Source organism: Drosophila albomicans, chromosome 3, assembly GCF_009650485.2.
Source record: "Drosophila albomicans strain 15112-1751.03 chromosome 3, ASM965048v2, whole genome shotgun sequence".
Lineage (NCBI taxonomy): Eukaryota > Metazoa > Arthropoda > Insecta > Diptera > Drosophilidae > Drosophila > Drosophila albomicans.
The window spans coordinates 35070631-35093901 of NC_047629.2; the positions used below are offsets into that span (position 1 = coordinate 35070631).

Consider the following 23271-nt stretch of genomic DNA (forward strand, 5'->3'; position numbering starts at 1 on the left):
TTGCCAATAAAACAATTAATTTATTTAAACAATCTATGAATGTCTAAAATAGCTTAGTATTAGTTATCAAATTTTAAGCAATCGACTTAATTCTAGTGAAATCCTCAACACACAAACACAAAGTTGTATTTATTGCGAAAGATAAGAAGTATGGCCAATGTGGGTCGCTTTAAGGATCGCAATGCGGATATACGAGCGGCGGGTGTTAGTTCGGCCGTGGATACTGAGAACACCACTGGGAACTGTTTGATTGTCATGCATCCCGAGGAGGTGGCCGAGCAATTGATACGCGCCGAATGTAAGCGCTTGAAATTAAAAAATGGTGGACAATTGTTTCCTGAGACGCCCTGTTTGCCGACTGTCTCGGTGCCGGAGCTGCTGGCCATTGAAAAGTCCAAGTCGCGCTTCACAGTCTTCAAGGAGAAATTCTCGGAGGACATGTATCTGAGACAGGCTAAATTGGCTGAGGCAAAACCGACGGGCTCCAAACCCGATAGCGTGACCAACTGGAGTCGCACTTTTGGTCGCGAAACTACTGCTAAGGAGCAGCGACTCTATGATCTCGTGTTGCCACCCAAGAAACCCGAGCAAGTGAATCAGGAATATGGTCAATTCCATGACAAATACATTGTCAGCCACAATCATTACTTTCCCGCCGAGCAAATCAACCGAAAGTGAGTTGAGGCTTGGATTACCTCAAGTACTTTCAACTAACCTTAATTAATCCTTATCAGATATAAGCAGCCATTTGATCGACAGGACACGTTTGGCGAAGCCACTCGCGGGGATACCTCGGGTCAGTCGGCGAAGCGGTGCATGCAACAATGCTCGGGACATGTGATCATCATTAGCAAAGAGCAAATGGATTTTATCGATCGCACTTACTCGCGTCTGGGTAAAAAGTTTAAAAAGTGAGCAGAGCTCAAGGTTTTTACTTGTCCTATTTTATATAACCATTATTTATTGGGATGGAGGGCTAAGTTAAGTTAGCAGTGCTAAAGTACATAAGCTTTTGATCAGCCGAGAAAATATCCTGAATAGGTATCCTTATAGGTATCAGAATCTGAAGGAGCTAAAGTTATGAAATTTGTTTATTCTAAAATAAAAAGATAGTTGCTAGGAAATTCGGATACTCTGTCAGCTAAACCATCTGTCAGGATCTCTGAGATTGAAGCAGTTAAGAATTGTCAGAGATAGGAATAAGAATTCATAGAATTGCTTGATATCAAATTTAAGTAAAATTACACAGAAAGAGGGTAAAAAATGTTGTATGTCTGCTCGCAGGAAAACTTATTTAGAGCTTATGTATATAGGGTAAAAGTGAGACTAAGTCAACATTACGGCCTTCAGGAAAGAAGTTTTGATTTAAATTCAAGTAAAGTTGCGTGGGTTCAATTCATACTTGTTACTACTTGCCTCCAGATACCCCGCTCCTGTACCACAGTACATGACTTATGGAACGCCTACGCATGTGCCGGACTGTGACTGTAAGATGCTGGTCGAGGACATAGCGCCGTGCAAGAGCGACAAGCATCTGGTGGATGCGCTGGGACACCTCAATATGTGGCGCCACAAGCTGCAGAAACGCGCCGATTTCCACATGTTCGATCTGATTTCGGTGCTTGAGCACAGCGATAAGACAGAAACACGGGAACTGCCGGCGCAGAAGATTTTTGAGGTGATGCACAAGATGCATCTGTACATTGACATACACAAGATGCGTGTAATTCTTTCACTGTTTCACATGCTTATCGACGAGGGCTGCACCACGGAGCGCGTGAACTATGATGACTTCTGTCGTCTGCTCAACATTCAGCATCCTTTGCCCACCATGGGCAACATCTTCACCATGCCGCCGAATGTCTACAACAAGGACACAACATATCGCCTGCTTTGTTCCGATCTCAGCAAGGAGCCCGTCAAGGCGGCACCAATGCGCCCGCGACGTCCAAAACAACTCGACGATGATGGCACCCATGTAAAAGATCTGCTGTCACCAGACATTTCCACTTTATACGGCTTGGCGCCAAGCGATTTCCAATTTTTGCGACCGCGTGATCAGCTGCAGCTGATCTTCAAGGATATTGTGAATACCGAGGACTTTGAGTCCATTTGGCACCAACTCACGCAGGCGCACAACGAACAGCATGGACAGTTCTCTGTGCAGCAGTTCCGCGACGTCATGGACAACTTGGAGCCAGCTACTCAAGTTCAAGCTGTTAATGCTTAGAGCAAGAAAGTTATCACTTAAATTTAAAGTTAGCTCTGTGAAACGAATAAAATATATGAATTTTGTTGCGTATACGCCCCATATAAAATCGAGAATTGTTTGTTTTGGGAAATACTCTGTCGCGCTCGACAGTGCTTACGGTGAAAATAAATGAATTATAAATCAGGGAATAATCAGAGAATGGAGAGTGCTTACAGTAAATAAATATATCAATTAAGTTGGCAAGATATTCGATTAGCGAACTAGAAACCTTTTTTGTTTTATTTTTATTATTATAAATAGTTAATTCATTTTATTATCAAGTATCTAATATACAGAAATTGTTACGTATACGTCCCGTATAAAGTCAGAACTTTGTTATAGATACCATGATAATCATTCGATTAACAGACTATCAGTTTATATTTAGTATTAATATTATTATTATGTTAAGTGCTAAGGCAATTATCGGAGAACAGAGAGTAATTACAGTTTGCTTACATTTCATTATTAACTGCCTAAAATGTATCTATTTATTACATTTTTATTATTATTATTGATATATAAGTTAGGAATTAGAGTACATATATTTTATAAGATTAAGTCATTTGCCATCAGGCTCTAGCTTTTATTTGTCTTTGGGACGAATAAGCATCTGAACTCGCCTAAGTGCCATAAAATCATGCCAGTAGGCGCTTGTGCCATTCCTTACGCTTCTATCAAGAATTCTGCCAGTGAAATGACTAAATAACAAAATTGTTAATATATCAATTCATTATAATACACAGATCTGAGCTTACCATTTGGCACAAGCTTTATACCACCAGCCAGCTCTGTAGTCGACAGCACAGTTTCCTTTGGGCCAAATATCGTTCTCGCGATCGAATGTGGAGAACTTTTGGTGCTCATGATAACGCAGCTCATCGATTGGCACATTCCCCGAGAATGCGCCTAAGCTGGTCAGCGCGTAGCCATCGTCCTCACCAGATATAGCAAAGTGATCGTAGCGTGCGTATTTAATGGAACCATCAAAGCCTTCCATATACATATAAAGTTCGAATTGCTGCGAACTTGTTAGCCTATAAATCTTTTCTAAGCCGAGGAAAAAGTCACCATCTAATAAACCGAAACCATCACGGTAAGATGCCCAATCTCGATAGAAGTTCTCTTTGCCATCGAAACGACGTTGTATAACCATCCAACCGGGTCCAGCTGCTTTACTATCGCACAGAGCATCGAATGAGAGGAGAGAGTTAATCCCAGGCACTTCAATGCGATGAATGCCCGCAGCTTGACCGAAGCGAACACAACTATTGGGCGCAAGTAAATCAATCAGAATCTCTTTTTCACTAATGTTTGATTGACATGCTTTCAAATCAATCTTTCTCCTTGACAATTCGTTATTACATTCAGCAAGTGCTTTCCCTAATGCATTAAATCTATTTTCACATGTTTCACACTTTGAAATTAAAGTTAAGCCGTCAATTGTTCTTTGAAGATAATTGTTATTTTGACGCAGATCTGCAACCTGTGATCGCAATTCCCTATTAGTTACTGCATTGATATCCAGTTGAAGCAACTTCTCTTTCTGTTCTTTTATTTCTTTATCTTTCAATTCACTTTTATCGATATCATCTGTTATTTGTTGCACATATCTGAAGAAAGGTTTGACTACGCTGTAAGTATACGCTCCACATTGTTTATCCAGCTCGTTGTTTATTTCACAATTCTGTTGAGCATAAAATATTTATTTACTTTTGACAATCATTTGTACACATTTGTAAGCAATTTTTACCTCATATTGAGCTGAGGAAGATGCAATACATAAAATTAATAATGAGGAAGCACACTTTATAAAGCTTTTCATATTAATTTAAAGCACTGAAATCAAACCCGGTGAAAAATAGACTGAACATAGGATTTCAATCGCAGCAAAGCTTTGCTTTATTTTATGCTTAACTGATACTGCAGATTATTTTTAGCTCAAGTAGCCCGAACCAGCAATAAGGTCAGCACACTGTGCGTATACGTGATAAGATGTTTATATGAATTACTTTGTGGGGTGAATGAGCTTGTGCATTTGAGAATTATTTAATGGCTGTAGTTAGAATTTACTACTACCTACTTTTGGTAAGCTCGACTAATAGATACTCAATGTCAAATTTAAAAAAATATTTTAATGAAAGTCTTTGAAGCTGCTCAACTTGATCAACTTTTAGTTTTACATTTTTTTACATTATTTACTATATTTTAATATTGTCAAAACAATTTTAATTTTTTGTCAAATTTTTTTTTTTTTTTTTTGTTTTTTTTTACGTATTTTCTGTGAAAATAATCGTATCAACTAAAAAAGCACAAAGTACTCTGTTATTTTTTATTATTTAAAATTCCAAAAATTTTTATATAAATTCCAAAAAATAGTTTATTGCAACTTCCGCTTTCTAGACGGCGCACAATAACTCCAATTTTTATGAAATAAAAGTCTATTTATATTTAATTTACATTAGTTGCATTATAAATATAATTAATGAGCCGAAAATTCAGTCTAACTTATATACAGGAATTGGAATTTTTAACATTCACTTTTTTTTAATATCTTTTCCCTTCTTTCCGCCGGTGGCTTTCTTGATAAGGGCTTCCGTTGAAAAGGATTTGGGTCGCTCAATTGGCAAACCAAGAGCACGATCCCAGATGAGCGACGCCAGGACACCAAGTGCCCGAGAGACGCCGAACAGAACCGTGTAATAGTTCATCTCCTTCATGCCGTAGTACTGCAGCAGGACACCCGAATGGGCATCAACATTGGGCCAGGGATTCTTCACCTTGCCGAGCTCGGTGAGAATGGGTGGCACCACCTTGTACAGCTGCGAGACGAGCTTGAACAACGGATCGTCGGGCAGATGCTTCTGGGCAAACTCCCGCTGGCAGGTGTAGCGAGGATCGGTTTTCCGGAGCACTGCATGTCCATAACCGGGCACCACTTGTCCCGACTTTAGCGTCTTCCAAATGTAATCCTGCAGTTGTTTTTCCGAGGGCTCCTTGCCAGTCTCCTTTTGCAGTTTCTGCACCCAAATCAACACCTCCTGATTGGCCAAGCCATGCAATGGACCCGCAAGTCCAAGCATGCCGGCCGCAAACGATAAATAAGGATCACTCAATGCTGATCCCACCAAATGTGTGGTGTGCGCAGAGACATTGCCACCCTCGTGATCGCTGTGAATGGTCAGATAGAGACGCATCAGTTCCGTAAATTGAGGATCGTCGTAGGTCAGCATTTTCGTCAGATTCGCCGACCAATCCAGCTTGGAGTCCACCTTATCGGGTCCCTTGCCCTCGCGATACAGATTGCGATAGATGGCAGCCGCAACCAGCGGCAGCTTGGCAATCAGATCCATGCAATCCTCGTAGCAATACAGCCAGTACTTGGTCTTGTGAACTCCCTTCGAGTACGCCTTCGCAAATTTACTGTCGTGATTGAGAGCTGTGATAGCGGCAGCAAATTGCGACATAGGATGCAGAGTCTTGGGCATGTTCTTTAACATTTTGGTAACATGATCGGGCAGCTTGCCACGATCGGCCCATTCGCAAGACAATTGCTGCACCTGTCCCTTGGTGGGCACATCGCCAGTCATCATCAGCCAGAAGAGACCCTCGGGCAGCGGTTCACAGCCGTTCTCGGCAGCGGGCAATTGCTCCTGACACTCTGGAATGGATAGACCACGGAAGCGAATTCCCTCCTCGGGATCCAGCACAGATGTCTCAGTGATCAACGCATTAATGCCTCGCATGCCGCCGTACATCATGTTGATGGTCACTTCGCCCATCTTGAATTCGCCGTGCTCCTTGCGAAACTTCTTGATGCGCTCCTGCTCTTCGCTAATCTTGCACTCCATCACCTCGAGCAGCGTCACATCGCTGGCCATGGCGCGCACAGCGCACTTAAGAACCTGAACATTCTGGGCCACAGCTAATCTACGGACAGATCTTAAACTAAACGGCATAATTTTTTTTATATAAAACAAAAAAAAAATTGAGAAAAATTTAGAATGTTCACTGTGGACCGAAAATACAGAACTGAAAAGCGAGCTCTCTGAACTTTTTAAGTAGCAAAGTGCAAAGCACACTTTGTGACAAGATTTGTTCATCCTTTGAACGTCGATGAACCATTCTACGAGTTATTATACAAGTAGGGGTATTATCAGACCGTAAATATCGCTGTGATCTTTTAGTAATGAGAAAGGATTTTTATAATTCTTTAATAATCGTTTTTGAAATATCGCCCACCTTTCTTTCTTAATTGTTTATTTATTGGTTAATATTATTTGAAAACGTAGACTTAAAATGATTTTTCAGTGGTATAAAATAACTAATTAAATTAGAATATACTTTACAGTTTGAAAAATTTACCTTTTCTTTTAAACTCAAAGTACTCTTGGAACTGAAAGCTGATACGTAGAAAGATATTCTTGTTTTTTATTTTACCAGATTTAAAACAAGATATATAGAGTGTATACTATAGATCAGTCTCGAGTAACTCAATAGTCTTGTGATAGACAACCACATCAAATTGAGAGCTTGTCAGCAAATGAGCTGTGCAATCCATCTCTTCGCTAGCAGCCCAAGCACAACCTGAGCTCTCTTCGTCAGTAGACCAAGAATGAATCTCTATAAGCATCTGAAGTTTTAAACCTTCAGCAGTGCCTCGAGGAAGAAGCAAATGATGAGGAAATGAACAGTCTCTAGATACGCCGTCATCCAATGGCTGCTTTGCCTCATACAGATCACTGAGTGTGTGCAACGTTGGAGCAGTGGCAAAGTGACGTTCGAATTGATTGTCACCAGTTGTCAAGGAGCTGACAAAACTGTCAAGCAGCAACCTAGGCGAATTCTTGTTACCTGTGGGCAGCAGATAACTTTTGATCAAAACTTTTTTTGGAGTCGGTGCAAAGATGTGATAGCTGATGTTGAAGGACTTGTGATTCAAACGCTTGTGACGTGCCACAAGGCGACGCCGCAGCAAACGCAGATTATTGCGTTGTGTTTGCAGCAACTGCTGGTCCATTAAATTGATTAGATCGCTGTCCACCAACTGATCAAAGGTTTCCAAGTGTCCCACGAGAATGTGTCTCAAGTGCAATTGTTGCTTCTGCTGCTTGTGATGTTGATGCAATGGCTGCTTCTTGACAAATCGTTGCTCGTAGCCAGTAATTAGTTGTGCCAGCTGCAGCAGCAGTACACGATAAAAGGGATCCCTCAAATTAGAGGTGGCCATGCCCAGCAGATTGGGTTGTAAGCGATCGCCATTGATGGCCAGACTCAGTTGTCTGAAGAGCTGCCAGTAACGTGAGGCGATCACGCGACCCACTGTGCACATTGTCTGCATTTCATGATCATCTTTTAGCTCCTTATCAATGTGATTGCGTAGCTCTTCGATCGATTCGTTTATCAACTGCAAAACGGCATCGGCATTGAGGCCTGAGCTTGCTTTGTATGGCACTCCTCCGGTTGTCAGCAGCGTGGACTCAATGAATTGCAGAGAACTTGTCCCATTTTGGGCCAACTGCTCGAGCTGCAAAAGAGTGGTGAACTGTCTGATGTTGTGCATTAGCAGCAGATAATTTTGGGGTCTCGTTGGATTCCCACTCAGCCTGCGTTCATCACGCTCATCGTGCAATGCCATTAAACGATCGCCGTCTATTATAGATGAACCCTGATCTGCAATCATGAGACGACTGATAAGTCTATTCCAATAACCATTCAGCTCTACATCCAAGCTGACCAACGTCGTGCGAGATTTCTTCGCTTGGATGACCATTGGATACGTGGGCATCCATTCTACTTGCTGTGAATTCCACGGCCTCAAGGATTTGGGATACAGAATGTCAGCAACTGTCTCCCGCCAGCTGCGTTTGCGACTGATTGTTGGCACTGGCGCCAACTGCTGCCAATAGACGAGTTGTGCTTCAAGGATGATCTCTTTATCGAAGTACAGCTGTGGCAGCACCTCATGCATGGCAGGCAACCTGAGGTCCCCACAATCTTCCCTATCGTCCACTGCCATCTGAAGTGCGTTCACAAAGAGCACGGGATGAAAGTGAATGCGGGCGAAGCAGGCGTTGCGTTGAAAGATTTTCCAATTCTTAGCGAGCACCAGAAAACGATAGACGCCCATTAGCTGATGTGGCAGCTCCTGCTGCACCTGACTGTAGATGCCATATGGACGCAGTATGCGTTGCTGATGCACTGCGTCCATAAACTCCAACAGCAATGGCCAAGTGCCCTGTGAAATATAAACACCTATGAGACTCCATCGAATGACATTTTAGTTCACTCACTGTTTCATAATCCTCTGGATTTTCATTGAGCTCATGACCCATTTCAATCAGTTCCTGTTGCAATAGCGGCTTGTGTACCTGCAGCATAAGGTCCAGCAGAAAACGCTGTCTCAACGCCCAAGGTGATATCTCCACATCTTCACTAGATTCATCTGGCCTCCAGCGTGAGACAAATGCCCAACCGTTGACGCAACATGTTAAGCTTAAAGTTCCAAGAAGCACAACTGATGCACCGAGCATTTTGATTTAAATGAACTCTGATTGCATACAACGTCTGGATGATCTCATGATTTTTCAGAGTATTCTACATATTCACAGATTGGCATGCATTATATATACATATGTACATATGCCGCAGACGTATCTCTCTCAAATATTATCTGAAATAACCAGGGATTGGAAGTCTACGATTGGCACAGCCGAGAAAATACTTTAATATGCTGACATTAATATTATTTGCATTTCATTTCTACATTTTTATTTTCAAAATAATCAAATATAGAAAAGGCTATACTTCCTATATAGAATACAAAAGCTTCAGTGAATCCCAAATCTTTTGCTCTAGGTAAAATTAACGAATTATAAATAAAATGAAAAACCACTTAAAAAATCTATATTTTATTTTGCTTGTATAAACCAAAAAAATAAAATATTTTACAATGCCAAAAACATAAACATCTTCTATAGAAAATAGAATTATTAGTTGATCAGATTTTACTAGCCAATCTGTTCTCTACATTAACTTAAATTAGTCTCTAGAGCTATGCCAATGTGGCTCGCTTGGCCACAAAATCCCTGGAGCCCTTCTCCTTGTTCGTAAAGCGTGCGTACCTTTAAAATATAAAAGTAAATATACATCTAAAGTTGGTTAATAAGTACTTTAACTTACGTTTTCTTATACTTGGCCACATCGGCAGTGCTCAACGATGGGCGGGTCGTTTGGAAGGATTCGATGAGATGTTTTTGCTTCACTAAAATTTTCTTTGGCAATTTCTGTCGAGTGGAATGTAAAAGACATTTGATTAAATTGCTTGCCTGCTGTTATGAATGTATTCGAATGACATGTTTATTAATGAGTATTTTGGGGTTTTGATTCGATGCTCGATGAAAGTGTCTTGTTAAAGCCATAGACATAGATATAGACTTATGCTAATTAATTAAACTTATAGGTATATTGATATCTAAGGGGTGAAGTCTCTCGGAATGTTTCTGTTTCGGAGCCTTCGCCCTCATCGTCTGAGGACGGCGGCGTCTCCAACATTGGCATCGATAGATCCAAATAGGCATCGTTCGGATTACTGCTATACTGCTGCAGTATGCCATCGAAACTCTCGACCAGCTCGGCGAACGTTGGCCTCACTGATGACTCAAAGTTCCAGCACTGTCGCATCACCAAATAGATGTTCAGTGTGCACATTGCTGGCTTCTCCATGCGCTGTCCAGTGATTAGATAACTGTACAGTTCCTCTGCTGACATTATATTCGGATAAGGCTGTTCCCCATAGGTCATTATCTCCCATAAGAGCACACCGTAGCTCCAGACATCGGTCTGCGAGTCGTAGAACTTTTCCTGTAGCGATTCCGGCGCCATCCATTTGATGGGCAATCGTCCATTTGTATTCTTGCGATAGTAATCCGTATCCTGTATATCTCTGGCCAATCCAAAGTCAGCTATTTTCATCACATAGTTGTCACTAACTAGCACATTACGTGCTGCCAAATCTCGATGAATGCACTAAAAAATGATTCAAATAATAAATGAACTAGTCTTCAAATTTTTTTGTTTCGGATCAGAGTCGTTTCTCGAGAAGTTTTACCCTTCTAAATGACTATAACTCTCTAAACTTTTTGTTTTTCAGTTCAGTCTGACGATTGTACATTTGAAACTCGCAACTGTCGGAAATTTGAATCCCGGAGAATCTTAATGAATCGTTGCTGGTAGTTAAGATATTTAAATTATTTCTACATCTGCTTATTTTTTTTTAAACAACATAAATCTTTAGTATATTTTAAAGCAAGTTTTTTCAAATGCTTCAAGTAAAACATTTTCAGAATTGTTCAGAAATAACAATGAAATATAAAGGCAAAACGATTTTTTCGATTCGCGTTTTACTGCACTTCCACTGCTACTGCTTTAATCCTTATATTTATAAATTACTCATCTCTACCCTTTAAGAATTTTCTTCCCACTCTGAATACGACTCAAGAAAGTCTACAAAATTTGAATGCTTACCCGTCGCGAAGCTAAATACTCCATGCCGCGTGCTATCTGGAAGGCAAACATGATGAGCTCCTTCTCGCCCAGCTGCGGCAGTCGCACCATAGCTCTGTCGTCCAGATAGCCATCGCTGTCGCTGCGTCGCTGCAATGTGCCCGGGCGATTTTGCTTGAGAAAATCCTTGAGATTGCCGTGCGGCGCATACTCGACGATGACCCACAGCGGACCATTCTGGCTACAGCAGCCGAGCAGATTGATGATATTTATGTGCTTGCCAATCATTTTCATCACCTCCATTTCGCGCACCAAACTCGCCATATCCGCATCCGTGTGCTCTTCCTTCACCATCTTCACAGCGACAATTGTTCCCATTCCATTCGCTGCAGATGGCGGACTTCGGGGCAAACCATCCGCCTCGGCCATGACGACACGTCCAAAGGCGCCCTCGCCTAATATAGAGCCCAACGCCAACTGCTGTCTGGGTATCTCCCAGTTCGAGTCCAGCGGGAACTCGTACTCATTGAAGGCCTGTGCGGGATCCGACGAACTTCCCGTTGTGGTGTTCGAGAAAGTCGTGCGCTGCTTTTCAATCTTGATGACCGGTATTTGCAGATCACCGCCACACGAGCTGCCCTCGAGGCTGGCGGGCTTGTAGATGATGACCTTCTTGGTCCACTGATGCACCGTTTCGATGCGATGCTTGAGCAGTTTCTCACGACGCAAGCGCCGCAGTATGTACATGATGAAGGCGCTGCCAAGCAGCAAAGTGGAGACAATCATCACCACAGCCACAGTGAAGCCCACGGGATGCGATCGCAGCAATTCGCTAACGTGTAGAAAAGGCAGATGATCGACGACATGCAGATAGAGACTGGCATTGCTGGTACCCAGATTATTGGAGCTCATGCAGGTGTACCAACCCTCATCCGCGTGCGTCACATTGCTGAGCACCAGCATCGGATGCTCCTCCGTCGAGTTGGCTGCCATGTCGATCACTGTGAGCTCTTGCTCGGGCAAGGGCAGCGACAACGTTTGATTATTGTTGCCATCCGTGCGATTCTTTGACCGCACACGATACCAGCTAGTTTTCGCTGCCAGATTCGAGACGACATCGCATTTGAGTTTCACCTGCGTGTTGATCAGCGCCGTCTTGTTATCGGGCACTCGGATGATGGGCGAGGCGCGTATTATGTCCGTCACACGCACATTGTACTCGAAGTGAATGCAGCCGAGCGTGTTGCACACTTTGCACATGTACAGCGCCGTGTCCGTTTGAATGGAGTCCTCGATAATGAGACTCCAACGTCGATACTTGAAGGTGCCGAATTGTCGATCTAACGGTCGATAGCCGGTCTGATCTTTGTTGAATGTCCACGTTATGTTGGCCGCGGGATTCGCCTTACTGGGACATGCCAAAATGATCGTTTTGCCCGACACCCCGTGCTGCAAATAGTTCAATTCCTTTTTGAAGACGGGCGCAAATTGAACGCTACCGCTTTCAATATCATCGCGATCATCATCGGTAATAGTCGCTGCAGTTGTTGTTGTTGTCGTCGTCGTTGTGGACTTGGTTGTGGCCACAGTTGTGCTACGCTCTGTGGTTGTTATTGCTGCCGGTGGCAGTACATCCAAGTAGGCAGCTCCTAAAGAACGTCCGAAGGAATTGCTGGCCAAACAAATATACCAGCCACCATCGGCAGGCTCCACGCTGCCCAGCTCCAGCAAATCTTTGGCATTACCGAGCATGATATCCACTTCGCGGATGTCTCCCAGCTGCAGTCGTTGCAACAGCGCCTCAATGTTGCCCCGATGATGCGGTCGCAGCCAAGTGATCTTTGACTTCAACTCAGCCGGTTCCAAGCGGCAATCGAAGCGCGAATGTTCACCCTGCGGCAAACTAATATTCTGCGGATAACCAGGCGTCAATTGCGGCGCCTCCAAGCGTATAGTGTTGCTGTCGGTGTCATTGATGCTGCAACGCCAGTCGCCAGCATCGTTGGGTTGCAGCTGCAACACGTGCAGCGATTGCTTCTCGAATTGCATGCGATTTCCATTGTGATACCAGCGAATGCTGCCACCGAGCGACTCGTTGCCATCGACAATGCTGCATTTCAACTGCACTCCCAATGCATCTGGCGCTTGCTTACTGACACTCAATTCGATGGCCTTAAAGCTGGCCAAATCGGTGTCGCTTTGCCGATTGCTGTTGCCAATTCGCAACGTCAGATTAGCCCACTTGACCTGCTCATATTGACAGGCATAGCGTCCCGATCGCTCGGCTTGTGCTCGCTCCAGCAGCCAATAACTGCCGCGTCGCACTGCGCGATCCTCATAGTACCAGATGGCTGTGGATGGCGGGCAGTAGAGTGTTATGTCGAGATCGGCGGGCAGATGACGTTGACCCGCCTGCGTCTGTTGCCTCAGCACATCGATGAGGCAACTGTGCTTCTCCAACTGGCAGTCCAAAGAGTTGCTGTCGCTGCCTCGGCTGATGCTGCCGCTGCTGCTGTGGATGTTGCTGATGATGACGATGACGATGGCACTAAAGATGATCAGCAGATTTTGCATTGTCAAGTATAGAACGCGTCGTGTTGTTATTACAAATGTGATTGCTGTTTGCTTTGCTCTTGCCAAATGTTGTGTGTTGCCTCTTTTGTTTTTTGTTCTTTTTTGCATTCGTTTTCACATTTTATCTTTTACTACTATTATTACTATTTGTGTGTTATAATTTATGGACTATCAGTTAAGCAATTGCCGTGGCTTTAGCGACTTTTTTGCGTCTTCTTCTTTTCAATATTCGACACAAAAATAAATCTAAAGAAAAGACAAATGGTAGCACATCAGACGAGTTTGTTCGATTGCGAGATACCCGGTAGGTTTTTGTGTTAAATAAAGGAATACAAGTGTGAGCTCTTTACGAAGACAGGCACATGAAATATAGATATATAATATTCCAAGTTTCAAAAGAATATTCTAATCACAATTTAAAATGAACTGTTGCTTTTAGACTTAAGAAAACAATGATTAGAATTTAAGCTTCTATTTTAACAGAGAGCACTTCTCTTTAATAATTATGTGCGAATTCACCTCATTATTCTCAACTAAACGTATTTGCGAATGTTAAAAAAAGAGGTGTGCAAAAATCTGAACACAACGTGAATTGCATTTTTATCAATCAATTTTCTGCTCAGCAAAATTGAGTAACTTTGACTTTGACTTAAACAGTTATTAACATACGTTTTGTTTTAAGTTCGGAACCCTTGCCTATGATGCACAAAATAAACAGATACTTCCGTTGCCTAACGTTATCCCCAAGCCTATTATACCCAACTGCCCAATTGATACCGCGTGCAAAAAAGAGGGGACAAAAAGAAGAGGTAACCATTATGTGCACTGCCTTTGTAATGAGCTACACACTTGGTTGTTGTCGTTGTTGTCAACGCGATGTATTCGTATAACCCAAGTCCAGTGTCTATATTTGTTTGTCTATATATGCGAGACATCGGGCCACATGCCAAATGCGTTAAATGTCGTCATTTCCATTGATACAACTACAATAAAGCAGCAGCAACTACAAAAACAACAGATACAGCAACAACTTCGTACAGTTAGAAATTTTTGATGCAATATTAATAATAATCATCGGGTGAATTGTTAAGATCAACATAGGCAACTTTTATGAAGCACAGTGGTACAGATATATAGAATCAACTATTTAAATTCTTACGAAGATGTTGAGAATTGTTCCACTATTATTGATTACCTAATAAAACTTTAATTAATGCTATTAATTTTGTGATTATAATACAAGAAACTCTATTAAAATACTTTTTTGTATACATGAAATTAAATTTTTTAATTTGGACACAAGATGTTAAAATGTGCAATAGGAAATTGTTTTTGAAGAATAAATAATCATTCTTTCTAATTGCTTTTCTGAAAAATTTGCATTTTTATTGTTAATATTTATAGCTTTTAATTCCTGAGAAATTACATTTTAAAATGTGCAATAATCAGGATTTTATTACTGATAATGATTCTAATTAATACATAAGTATAAATCGCTGTCAATTAAATATAAAGTTCTGTAGCAATTACTGATAAGATTTTCAATAACAATTGCTTAATTAGTGTGTCAACTTGTTGCTTTTATTATAAATATTTGTATATCACGATAATTTAGTAATCTAGTATAGAAATTAATAAATGCGAAGTGGAAATATTTAAATATAAATGCAGAGTTTAGCTATGCATAAATGTTACCAAGTCTCATTTTATCATTGCAATATAATATTCCCTTCTATAGTCGGTGCATACATTTATATCGCATCAACCTAATATTTTAAAGTTTAATATTTTCTTGTAACATTTATATTTCTATCGAATATAGAACTGCAACCAAAATCTTAATTGATCGAAACCTAATATTTTCTCGTAACATTTAAATACATTAATATTGAATAGAAATCTGCAATAAAGTTCCAAGTTAATCAAAACGTAATATTTTTTCGTAAAGTTTAAGAACATTTAAGAAGTGTTAAGCTGAATTTCTCAAAATTTTATTGTAGAACTTTAGCTTCCTGAACCACTGTGCACTAATGAAAAATATTTTATATTTTTTATGGCAACTGCTATTCCCTGTTGTTGTTGTAAATATTGTTGCGCTTAGTGTTGTTGTAGCAGCATTTGGTTTTGGTAGTTGATGTTGTTGTTGCCGTTGTTGTTATTGCTTTTTTGCCGGTGCTGATTTTTGTTTGATATATGCACACACGTCGCGATATTTAATTTATTCAATTCCTTCGTTTTTTTTTTAAGTTTTTTTTTTCTACTTTTTTTGTTGCCATCTTGATTGTTGTTGTCGGCAGACAAAACGCGTGTGTTTTGAAGTATGTATTATTATTATTATTTGCAATGTTGTTGTTGGCGTTGTTGGCGCTGCTTTTCTTGTATTGCCAAGTCATTGAAATGATGGCCCAAAATGAAACACTCACAAATGGCTAGAAACGTTTAAGTCTCGCGCCTCAGTCGCAGTATTATTAATTATTAGAAACTTTACTTTATTTTTTTTTTTGTTTGCTGTTGTTGTTGTTGTTTTTATTTGATTTGTTTGGCTCGAACATTTGCAAAATTTATACCCTGCTCGCGAATGTAAAATACTTGCGACATTTTTGGAAATGCGAATAACTCTATTAGGAAATTTGTGAAATCATTTAAATTTATTTGTCAGCAGCGTATTCATGAATTGGAATCGAAATGATATATATACGATATACACGATTACATTCTGCAGTCTGAGCACGCGGCGTGACAAGAGATATATGCGACATTTATGTTAATTTATATTTGCTGCTTATTAGTTTATTTCACTATAACTTTTTGTGTATACTTTATTCGAGATTTTCATTTGGCATTTACGTCTTGAATGAATTTTTTCTGTTGTATTTTACAGTGCTGCAGACATTTTTATGCACTCATTCATTTGGTTTTTATCTGAAATTTTGATTTGCATTTCACTTGACTTGAGTTTATTTATTTTCTTAAGCGATCACAAGCCATGTCCACATACACAAATCTTTATTTTTGTTTTGCCCAAAAAAATCACGTTCTTTGTCTTATTGGCACCGCCAAAAAAAAAAGACCAAAATGTCTTATGTTTTTTGACAGTGTTTTTATTGTGGTTTTCTTTCATTTTTTATTTTTTTGGTCCCTTTTTCAAGCGCCCTTTCTGAACTCTGGGCGCATTTCCGCTTCGTTGGCAAGACTTCAAGACTTGCGGCCCCCGCGCCCCTCTTTAGCGGAGGGGAGACAAGTGTTGCCAACTTCCGTTGCAGTTGGCGTTGCGAACCGTACCGTAAATGTCCAGCTTAGTGTGGAGTTTTGTATGAACCAACCGATTTGCTTGAATGTGCGCGCACAACTGAAAGTAACGATCGATTCAAAACCGAAACTTTTTAACGACACGACCAACGACGACGACGACGACGACGATGATCGGCTGACGACGCAACATTACCGACGACATCGTGGAAACGCACACACACACACACAGATACCAACACATATTCAGGTTTATAGATAGAAACATAAGATACTCGATGGGGGAGTACTTGGTATTTGTTCCATAATATTTATACAAGTTGCGCATAAATCACACACACACACACAATGTTTGCGATCCTTTGCAGCAGCTCCTGCGATTCTCTCTCTTTTTTACCTGTTTTCCTTTTCCTTTGCGTTTTCGTTTTTTCCTTTTATTCTAAGCATGTGTTGTGGATTGTTGAGGATTTACTTTAAAGAGACCCTCTGAATGGTTTCGCTTGCATTCTTTATTATTATCGCGGCCCTTGAGCTATGTTTTTGTGCGCCGGCGGCTTTAATTTATGCACAAGAAACAACAACAAAATGTGTCCATAGTTGTTGTTGGTCTACGTGCGCATGCGCGATAATCGCATATCAATAAGGAAATATCCGTTACGTGACTTATATATCTAAAAACCTTACAGCCAACAGTGTGCTGCAGGTTGATATTTTTTTCTTTTGGTTGTCTGCAGTGCAGCACCCGCATCAGGCGAAACCTAATCCTGATCCAGATGCCAGTCACGTGCCGCAGAAAACCCCAAAAATAGTAAATAGCTAACATGCACTTGTCCCAGCCCTTGGGAACGGAAGAGCTAACTGGTTGGCTTTAACAAGAACTTTCCACATTTCCGGTCGTCATCGAACAACAGGTTTATACATATACCTTTCTCCCTCTTCACAGTTTTCACACTCACCTCATGTCCGAATTGTGCCAGCGCCTCCTTAACCGCCGCCATGTTCGCCGAGGTCAGAATGCTTTGTATATCGGCGCCTGTATAGTTTTGTGTGCGTCCCGCAAAATAATCAAAGTCCACGCATTCATCCAGATTCAATGTGGAACTCAGTGCCTCAAAGATGCTCACACGAGCCACCGCATCCGGCAACGGACACTCAACCAAACGATCTATGCGACCCGATCGCAACAGCGCTGGATCGAGTAGTTCGGGTCGCGATGTGGCCGCTATAACGGTGACGCCCTGCAGCCCCTCGACGCCATCGAGTTCGGTGAGCAGCTGATTGACCACACGATCTGTCACACCTGTGGAGTCGTGGCCACGCTTTGGTGCCAAGCTGTCAAACTCATCGAAGAAGAGCACACAAGGTTTGGCACTGCGCGCTCGATTGAACAGATGGCGCACGTTCTCCTCGCTCTGACCAATGTATTTAGCTAACAACTCAGGTCCCTTCACCGAGATGATACGCAGACTCCAACTGCTGGCCAGCTGAGACACCAAGAAGGTTTTGCCAGTGCCAGGCGGACCATACAACAGCACTCCTGCCTGATTGCGCAGCGGCGATGAGTTGAATATCGTTGGATACTGAGAACAAAGGCGGATTAATTAAGAGCTCAATCAAAAGTGAAGCCCACTCACCATTGAGGGCCACATGAGCACCTCCTCGAGCACAGTGACCACACTTTCGAGGCCAGGCAGCTCCTCAACACTCATCTCATTCGCAGCGGACTCGGCGCCAGTCTTTTGATTGCTTTGTATGCCCTGTAGGCAATAGGAATTCGTGTGCTCCAGCGAGTCAATCAGCTGCTCATTGGTCAGCATCGGCTGCGCTTTGCCTAAAAAGTGAAAGAAAGCGAAGGTTTTGTGAATTCGACTGTCGATTACTCGCGACACAATAAATAAATAAATATAACTAAGAGAAAAACACCTGGTAACTGAAATTGTACTAGATATAAACCCAATATAATTGCATCCTTTTTTCCTATGAAAGCCCGATTATATTCTGTTTCCGACATCGTCTTTCTCTAATTGCATTAATCTGTTTAAGTAGACAAGTTCAAATTGGGCTGTCTTCCTATCTATTTCATGTTCACTTGTTCAAATAAAATTTTTAAAATATAATAAAAAATGATTTCTTGAATAACTCCTAAATTAATGAAACCGATCGTAATGAAATTTGTAGAAATCCCATAGAATATAATTATTATTACGTGTACTAAAAGTCGTACTGAAGGGACTAAAGTAAATGGCTGTTGCAATAAGTATTGATATAAAATTTGATAGTTCTAAAGCTTCTACTATTTAGATGAGACCCATAGCTTTAGGTGAGCAGACAGTTATAGCGCACTTTATGAGATTGGAGATGACTCCTTCAAGCTGTATCATAAACTTTAAGTTGACACTAACTTATATCTCCCTGCAACTCTATAAATAAAGTTTTTAAATAGCATTACTATTTCATTTACTTACTGATGCGATATGCATAGAAGATAGCTCGCTCCACAAACTGCACAAGATCGCACTTGCGATAGCCCTCCGTTAGATTCGAGAACTTGACCACATCCAAGTCCCTAGACGCAATGTGACTACACAGCTCACGCAGGATGGTCTCACGATCGGCACGCTCCAAGCTGGGCAGTCTTGCAACCGTTTGGAACAGATGGCGACCACGCGGCGCACTCAGACGCTTGTTCAGCGTCTGCAGCTCATTGACGGTGGCAATGACAGCAATAGCATTGCTACTCGTATACTGCATGATCAATTGATGCACTGTATCCGCCATGCGATTGAAGTATTCGCCATCCTGGCTCGACTGTTCGCCAGCAGAATGCGCGAGCACATCCAGATTCTCGAGGACAACGATGGCGGGTGCATGTTGCAGGCAGCTGGTGAAAATGTTGCGTAAATCCTTCTGAATGGATTCCGTTTTGCGTCCCTTGCTGCGCGAGCAGTAGAATATGTCAAAGTAGCAATAGTCCGGCTGTCGTGACAACTGCTCCAAAATGCGCTCCACCAGCACCGTTTTGCCAGTGCCAGCGGCACCTGTGAGCAGCACATTGCCCTGACGCAGCACAGAATTTTGTGCGTTGAGACACAGATTCATGCGCAACTCGCTGACTACTTGATCGACAATCTTATCATACTCGGGCAGTCGTATGAGATCCTTGACACTCAGTGGCGTTATTGCAGCTGGCTTTTCCTTGATGATCTCATTAACGGGACGCACCAGATCGGCAGCATAGATTTTCGACTCTTTCAGGAATTGTGCATCCACAACACAATAGCGAAAATGTTCAGGTAAAATGCCCACGGTGACGAGCAAATCGTCTTCGAGGCGCACCACTTCCTCCTGGTTGAACAACATGGGCGCCTTTTGTGTGCGCTCAATCACAAAACGCTTAAATGCATTCTCCATGATCTTGTAATGCGTCTTCTTGTGCGCAAACAGCTCGATCTTCTCCACGAAATTAACCACAGTCACCTTGGGACGCAGCACAACACGCTCCAGCTCCTTGATATTTAGCAGCTTCATTAAATTCGCATTCAGCTCAATCGAGGGATGAATTGTGGCTGGCAATTCATCGTTCTCCTCATCCTCATCGCTTACGAGATGCACTCGCACATAGTACTCCTTATCGGAAGATGTCTTCATGCTGTAGAACTGCTCCAGATCCATGAACTCCGGCAAATGCGACTGTCGAATGTAAACATCCGATTCCTGCGCCTTCTCGTGCCACAATCCGCGTATCACACGAAACTCAAACACGCCTGAGCTCTCGCGTCGCAGATCCTTCTTCAAGCGTTGCATATGATCCTGTCGCTTGTTGCGCTGCAGATTGCTCTTCACGTTGCTCATTGTTGCAGAGTGTGCAAGCCCTGGAGTTGTGACTAAATCATCACGCACTTGAGCGCTGGTTTTGCTGCGCGAAAGTTTGCTGCTCTCTTCGTCGTTGCCATTGACAGTGGAAGTTGCATTGCCATTGGTCAGTCCTTTGTACAGATTGGGAGCCACCACCAGCTCAGTATTGTGATCAATGCGTCCATAACCCATGTGTGGCTTCAAACGATCTTTAATGCGTAGAGAATTAGTTGTGGTGCATCAAAATTATTTCAGGATATTTACCCACTGTCAGCGCCACTTGCATCGACTTGTTAATCCAAACAAGCAAAATCTGTGACGAGTTCACAATGCGTGTCTGCTCCAAAACGCTGCCAGAGATCTTCTCAGTGCTAAGTTCCTAAATAATAATATTTGATAGGGGGTTATATGTATGTATATAAGAAATCTTAAAAAGACATTTCACTATCTATGAGTGCTTTAACCAACTTGAATTATTTTCTGTTTCTTTTTTACTTTTCTAGCTATTTCTTTTAATCTTCCAAATACAATTAAATATAATATAATATTCCATAATATGTTCAACATTATTTTAAATATAAGTGTAAAAATCATAAAAAAACAAAACCGAAACAAAAGCGTAAGCAGCTGTGGTTGTTCTTTTCCCCCAATACCATAACTATAAGCACAAGAGAAACGAAATAAATAATAAACAAATGCTATCACTAAAAATTCTTCATCATTCTAGCCCTGTCTATTATATTTTGATTCAACAATGCCCGAAGTGACACATAATTGGCAAATTATATGCTCGTGGCATCCAACTAAACTATATGTTATGTATAGTCGGTTTTAAATTCTTCAACTAAATGTTTTTTTTTTTTATTCTTTTTCTAACAATAAAGATGCGCATAAAATGTATAAACTACACAGACGACAATCTTAATTTCATTTTTTAGAATTCACTTTTTGAGGTATATCATATACTATAAAAACACTAGACAAAAAAAATAGCTATTTTTGATATACAATTCAACATTTGAATTAAGCACACGCGATAACATCGCTTTCAACAGCCATTTGCTCACAGCGATTGCCGCATATCGATAGCTTTTTACGGTTTAACATGTCCGTTACTTGTAAAATACTCATCGCCGATAGAGAAAACCCCCCGTTGGGGTCAATGGCAATGCCGGCAAAAACTAACGACCGCACATAAATAAACACTTAATGCACGCCCGCGCCAAAAGCTAATCCGATATAAAAAATTATTTTTATCTGGCCGCAGCAGCAGCACATACCTCAACACAAACAAGCACACACACACTTACACACGCATAGAACTAAACACTCACAATGATCTCCCAATCTTTGGCCGAGACGGGAGTGACGTGAACGCTGCGCAGATTTAGGACGTCAGCGATGAGGGCGCACTTGACCAAGTCATTTTCATGCAGACCTATGGCAAAAGCAAAAGAGAGACAGAGAGAGCAAAGTGCATTTAGCGTATAGAACCGATATTATGGCATTTTGGCAACACATTAGCACATCCGCTAGTTAAGTAACTCACCGAGCTCCTTGGCCGCCCTGGCATTGATCCCAATTTCAGTGTCTTTGATGCCACCGCCGCCCGCCTGCGGTGCCCACGATGCATAGTGCACACGTCCATTGTACTGAAGGCTAAGACAGCCCGTATCCTATGATTTAGTAATAATAACACCATTCAAATATGCATATAGGAGCTTATCTAATCTTCGCGCCCATTGACCCCTTAGAAGTTGACTTTTGGACACTTACATAGGTGGAGACAACGCCATAATATTGTTCCGGCAGTAGCAGAAAATTGTTTCTAATTGGCCGATAAACCACTTTGAAAGTACGTTTAAACATTCTCACTGTAGGCGCGCACTATTTAATAAACAATTTAATACGAACTTTTCGTTTGCGTTAGCCTTTAATTCATTTTTAAACACAAATTCCAATAGGAGCGAAATTTTTGCAAACAGCTGTGCGACTCTCGCAACTGGACTGAAGCAAACTAGAGATGGTCATTGTGAGATTAACAGCCGATACATACGCATAACAGTAGTAGCACGCACTGTTACCGGACTGTAAATATCAAGCAAGTTAGCAGCTCTGCAGATTCAGCTGTTGCTTCTGATGTAAACAAAACAAACAAAACAGCGCTCTGAGAATTTAAAAACAAACAAGATTAGCCTAAGTTTTGCAGGTAGCAACTTGTTAAGTAAATTTTGATATATTTCCTGATAATAAATTATTAAATTGTTTTTCGAATACAGCACTTTAATTTGTGTGGTTGTAGAACTCCAACATCTTAGAGATTCACCATAAACCACATAATATTATATGGTTAGTGGTTTCAACTTTTTCACATATATTTAATAGCAAATTACAATAAACAAATGCTACAAATGCAATTTACTAATTCGACTCTTTAACACATCATAAATTTAATTCTGTTACAATTGAAATGCGCGCCAATTAAAATAACAGTACAGTGCAAGAGCGCACAATGTAAAAAAGTTGGCAGCACTTAGGATTGCACGTCCCGCAGCAGCATTTGACAACTCTAATATCCTGTTTAATGTTTAAATTTTAGCGCGCTTAAAAAAAAGACTTCATTTTCTTTTGGCTAGTTTATTTGGTTAATAATAATTTATTTAAAATAGTTAAAGGTTTTTTATATATGTATATGTATGTGTGGTGTATATATATAATTGTATATAAAATGCAGCATCTGTTTATCGTTCTTTTTTTTGTCGTATACCATGCTGTTGCTTATCAAATTAAATAACACAATATTAAAAACTAACAATGCAGCTTGCTAATTTATTAAA

At 41.2% G+C, this 23271-nt stretch overlaps 6 protein-coding genes across 7 annotated transcripts; 1 reads left to right on the forward strand and 5 right to left on the reverse strand.

The window, feature by feature from the left end:
• Positions 1-54: 54 nt before the first annotated feature.
• On the forward strand, positions 55-2302 carry LOC117567265 (EF-hand domain-containing family member B). The gene is made up of 3 exons (XM_034247124.2): positions 55-674; positions 735-911; positions 1423-2302. Exons 1-3 carry the CDS (start codon positions 151-153, stop codon positions 2228-2230), a joined length of 1509 nt encoding a protein of 502 aa, XP_034103015.1. The 5' UTR covers positions 55-150; the 3' UTR covers positions 2231-2302.
• Positions 2303-2535: 233 nt separating this feature from the next.
• Positions 2536-4125, reverse strand: LOC117569306 (microfibril-associated glycoprotein 4-like). Its single transcript, XM_034250418.2, has 3 exons — positions 4005-4125; positions 3010-3938; positions 2536-2952 (listed from the first exon to the last, which is right to left on the reverse strand). The coding sequence occupies exons 1-3, from the start codon at positions 4074-4076 to the stop codon at positions 2838-2840; spliced, it is 1116 nt and encodes a 371-aa protein (XP_034106309.1). The 5' UTR covers positions 4077-4125; the 3' UTR covers positions 2536-2837.
• Positions 4126-4674: 549 nt separating this feature from the next.
• LOC117570043 (probable citrate synthase, mitochondrial) lies at positions 4675-6283 on the reverse strand. Its single transcript, XM_034251468.2, has one exon. The coding sequence runs from the start codon at positions 6208-6210 to the stop codon at positions 4789-4791; it is 1422 nt and encodes a 473-aa protein (XP_034107359.1). The 5' UTR covers positions 6211-6283; the 3' UTR covers positions 4675-4788.
• LOC117570042 (fat-body protein 1) lies at positions 6109-8819 on the reverse strand. Its single transcript, XM_034251467.2, has 2 exons — positions 8545-8819; positions 6109-8489 (listed from the first exon to the last, which is right to left on the reverse strand). Exons 1-2 carry the CDS (start codon positions 8782-8784, stop codon positions 6723-6725), a joined length of 2007 nt encoding a protein of 668 aa, XP_034107358.1. The 5' UTR covers positions 8785-8819; the 3' UTR covers positions 6109-6722.
• Positions 8820-9166: 347 nt separating this feature from the next.
• LOC117568369 (peroxisome biogenesis factor 1) lies at positions 9167-22436 on the reverse strand. Of its 2 annotated transcripts, XM_034248968.2 has the most exons (9): positions 22211-22436; positions 21984-22110; positions 21769-21872; positions 20699-20813; positions 19045-20643; positions 18214-18410; positions 17536-18159; positions 9434-9537; positions 9167-9375 (listed from the first exon to the last, which is right to left on the reverse strand). In XM_034248968.2, the coding sequence occupies exons 1-9, from the start codon at positions 22301-22303 to the stop codon at positions 9306-9308; spliced, it is 3033 nt and encodes a 1010-aa protein (XP_034104859.1). In that variant the 5' UTR covers positions 22304-22436; the 3' UTR covers positions 9167-9305. The 2 variants fall into 2 exon arrangements, with proteins under 2 accessions (XP_034104859.1, XP_034104860.1); XM_034248969.2 differs by lacking the exons at positions 9167-9375; positions 9434-9537 and adding an exon at positions 13390-13576.
• LOC117568368 (fibroblast growth factor receptor homolog 2) lies at positions 9537-13438 on the reverse strand. The gene is made up of 2 exons (XM_034248967.2): positions 10778-13438; positions 9537-10279 (listed from the first exon to the last, which is right to left on the reverse strand). Exons 1-2 carry the CDS (start codon positions 13436-13438, stop codon positions 9698-9700), a joined length of 3243 nt encoding a protein of 1080 aa, XP_034104858.1. The 3' UTR covers positions 9537-9697.
• Positions 22437-23271: the final 835 nt, after the last annotated feature.

Excerpts from the sequence above, each read along its gene's own strand:
- LOC117567265 (XM_034247124.2), top strand. The coding sequence starts at position 151 with ATGGCCAATGTGGGTCGCTTTAAGGATCGCAATGCGGATATACGAGCG. Across the intron at positions 675-734 it reads GCCGAGCAAATCAACCGAAA|ATATAAGCAGCCATTTGATC; the intron begins GTGAGTTGAGGC and ends AATCCTTATCAG. Across the intron at positions 912-1,422 it reads CTGGGTAAAAAGTTTAAAAA|ATACCCCGCTCCTGTACCAC; the intron begins GTGAGCAGAGCT and ends ACTTGCCTCCAG.
- LOC117569306 (XM_034250418.2), bottom strand. The coding sequence starts at position 4,076 with ATGAAAAGCTTTATAAAGTGTGCTTCCTCATTATTAATTTTATGTATT. Across the intron at positions 3,939-4,004 it reads CTTCCTCAGCTCAATATGAG|AATTGTGAAATAAACAACGA; the intron begins GTAAAAATTGCT and ends TATGCTCAACAG. Across the intron at positions 2,953-3,009 it reads TATAAAGCTTGTGCCAAATG|TCATTTCACTGGCAGAATTC; the intron begins GTAAGCTCAGAT and ends TTTGTTATTTAG.
- LOC117570043 (XM_034251468.2), bottom strand. The coding sequence starts at position 6,210 with ATGCCGTTTAGTTTAAGATCTGTCCGTAGATTAGCTGTGGCCCAGAAT.
- LOC117570042 (XM_034251467.2), bottom strand. The coding sequence starts at position 8,784 with ATGCTCGGTGCATCAGTTGTGCTTCTTGGAACTTTAAGCTTAACATGT. Across the intron at positions 8,490-8,544 it reads ATCCAGAGGATTATGAAACA|GGCACTTGGCCATTGCTGTT; the intron begins GTGAGTGAACTA and ends TATATTTCACAG.
- LOC117568368 (XM_034248967.2), bottom strand. The coding sequence starts at position 13,438 with ATGCAAAAAAGAACAAAAAACAAAAGAGGCAACACACAACATTTGGCA. Across the intron at positions 10,280-10,777 it reads AGTATTTAGCTTCGCGACGG|TGCATTCATCGAGATTTGGC; the intron begins GTAAGCATTCAA and ends ATCATTTTTTAG.
- LOC117568369 (XM_034248968.2), bottom strand. The coding sequence starts at position 22,303 with ATGTTTAAACGTACTTTCAAAGTGGTTTATCGGCCAATTAGAAACAAT. Across the intron at positions 9,538-17,535 it reads TGGCACAATTCGGACATGAG|AAATTGCCAAAGAAAATTTT; the intron begins GTGAGTGTGAAA and ends TCCACTCGACAG. Across the intron at positions 9,376-9,433 it reads GTGGCCAAGTATAAGAAAAC|GTACGCACGCTTTACGAACA; the intron begins GTAAGTTAAAGT and ends TATATTTTAAAG.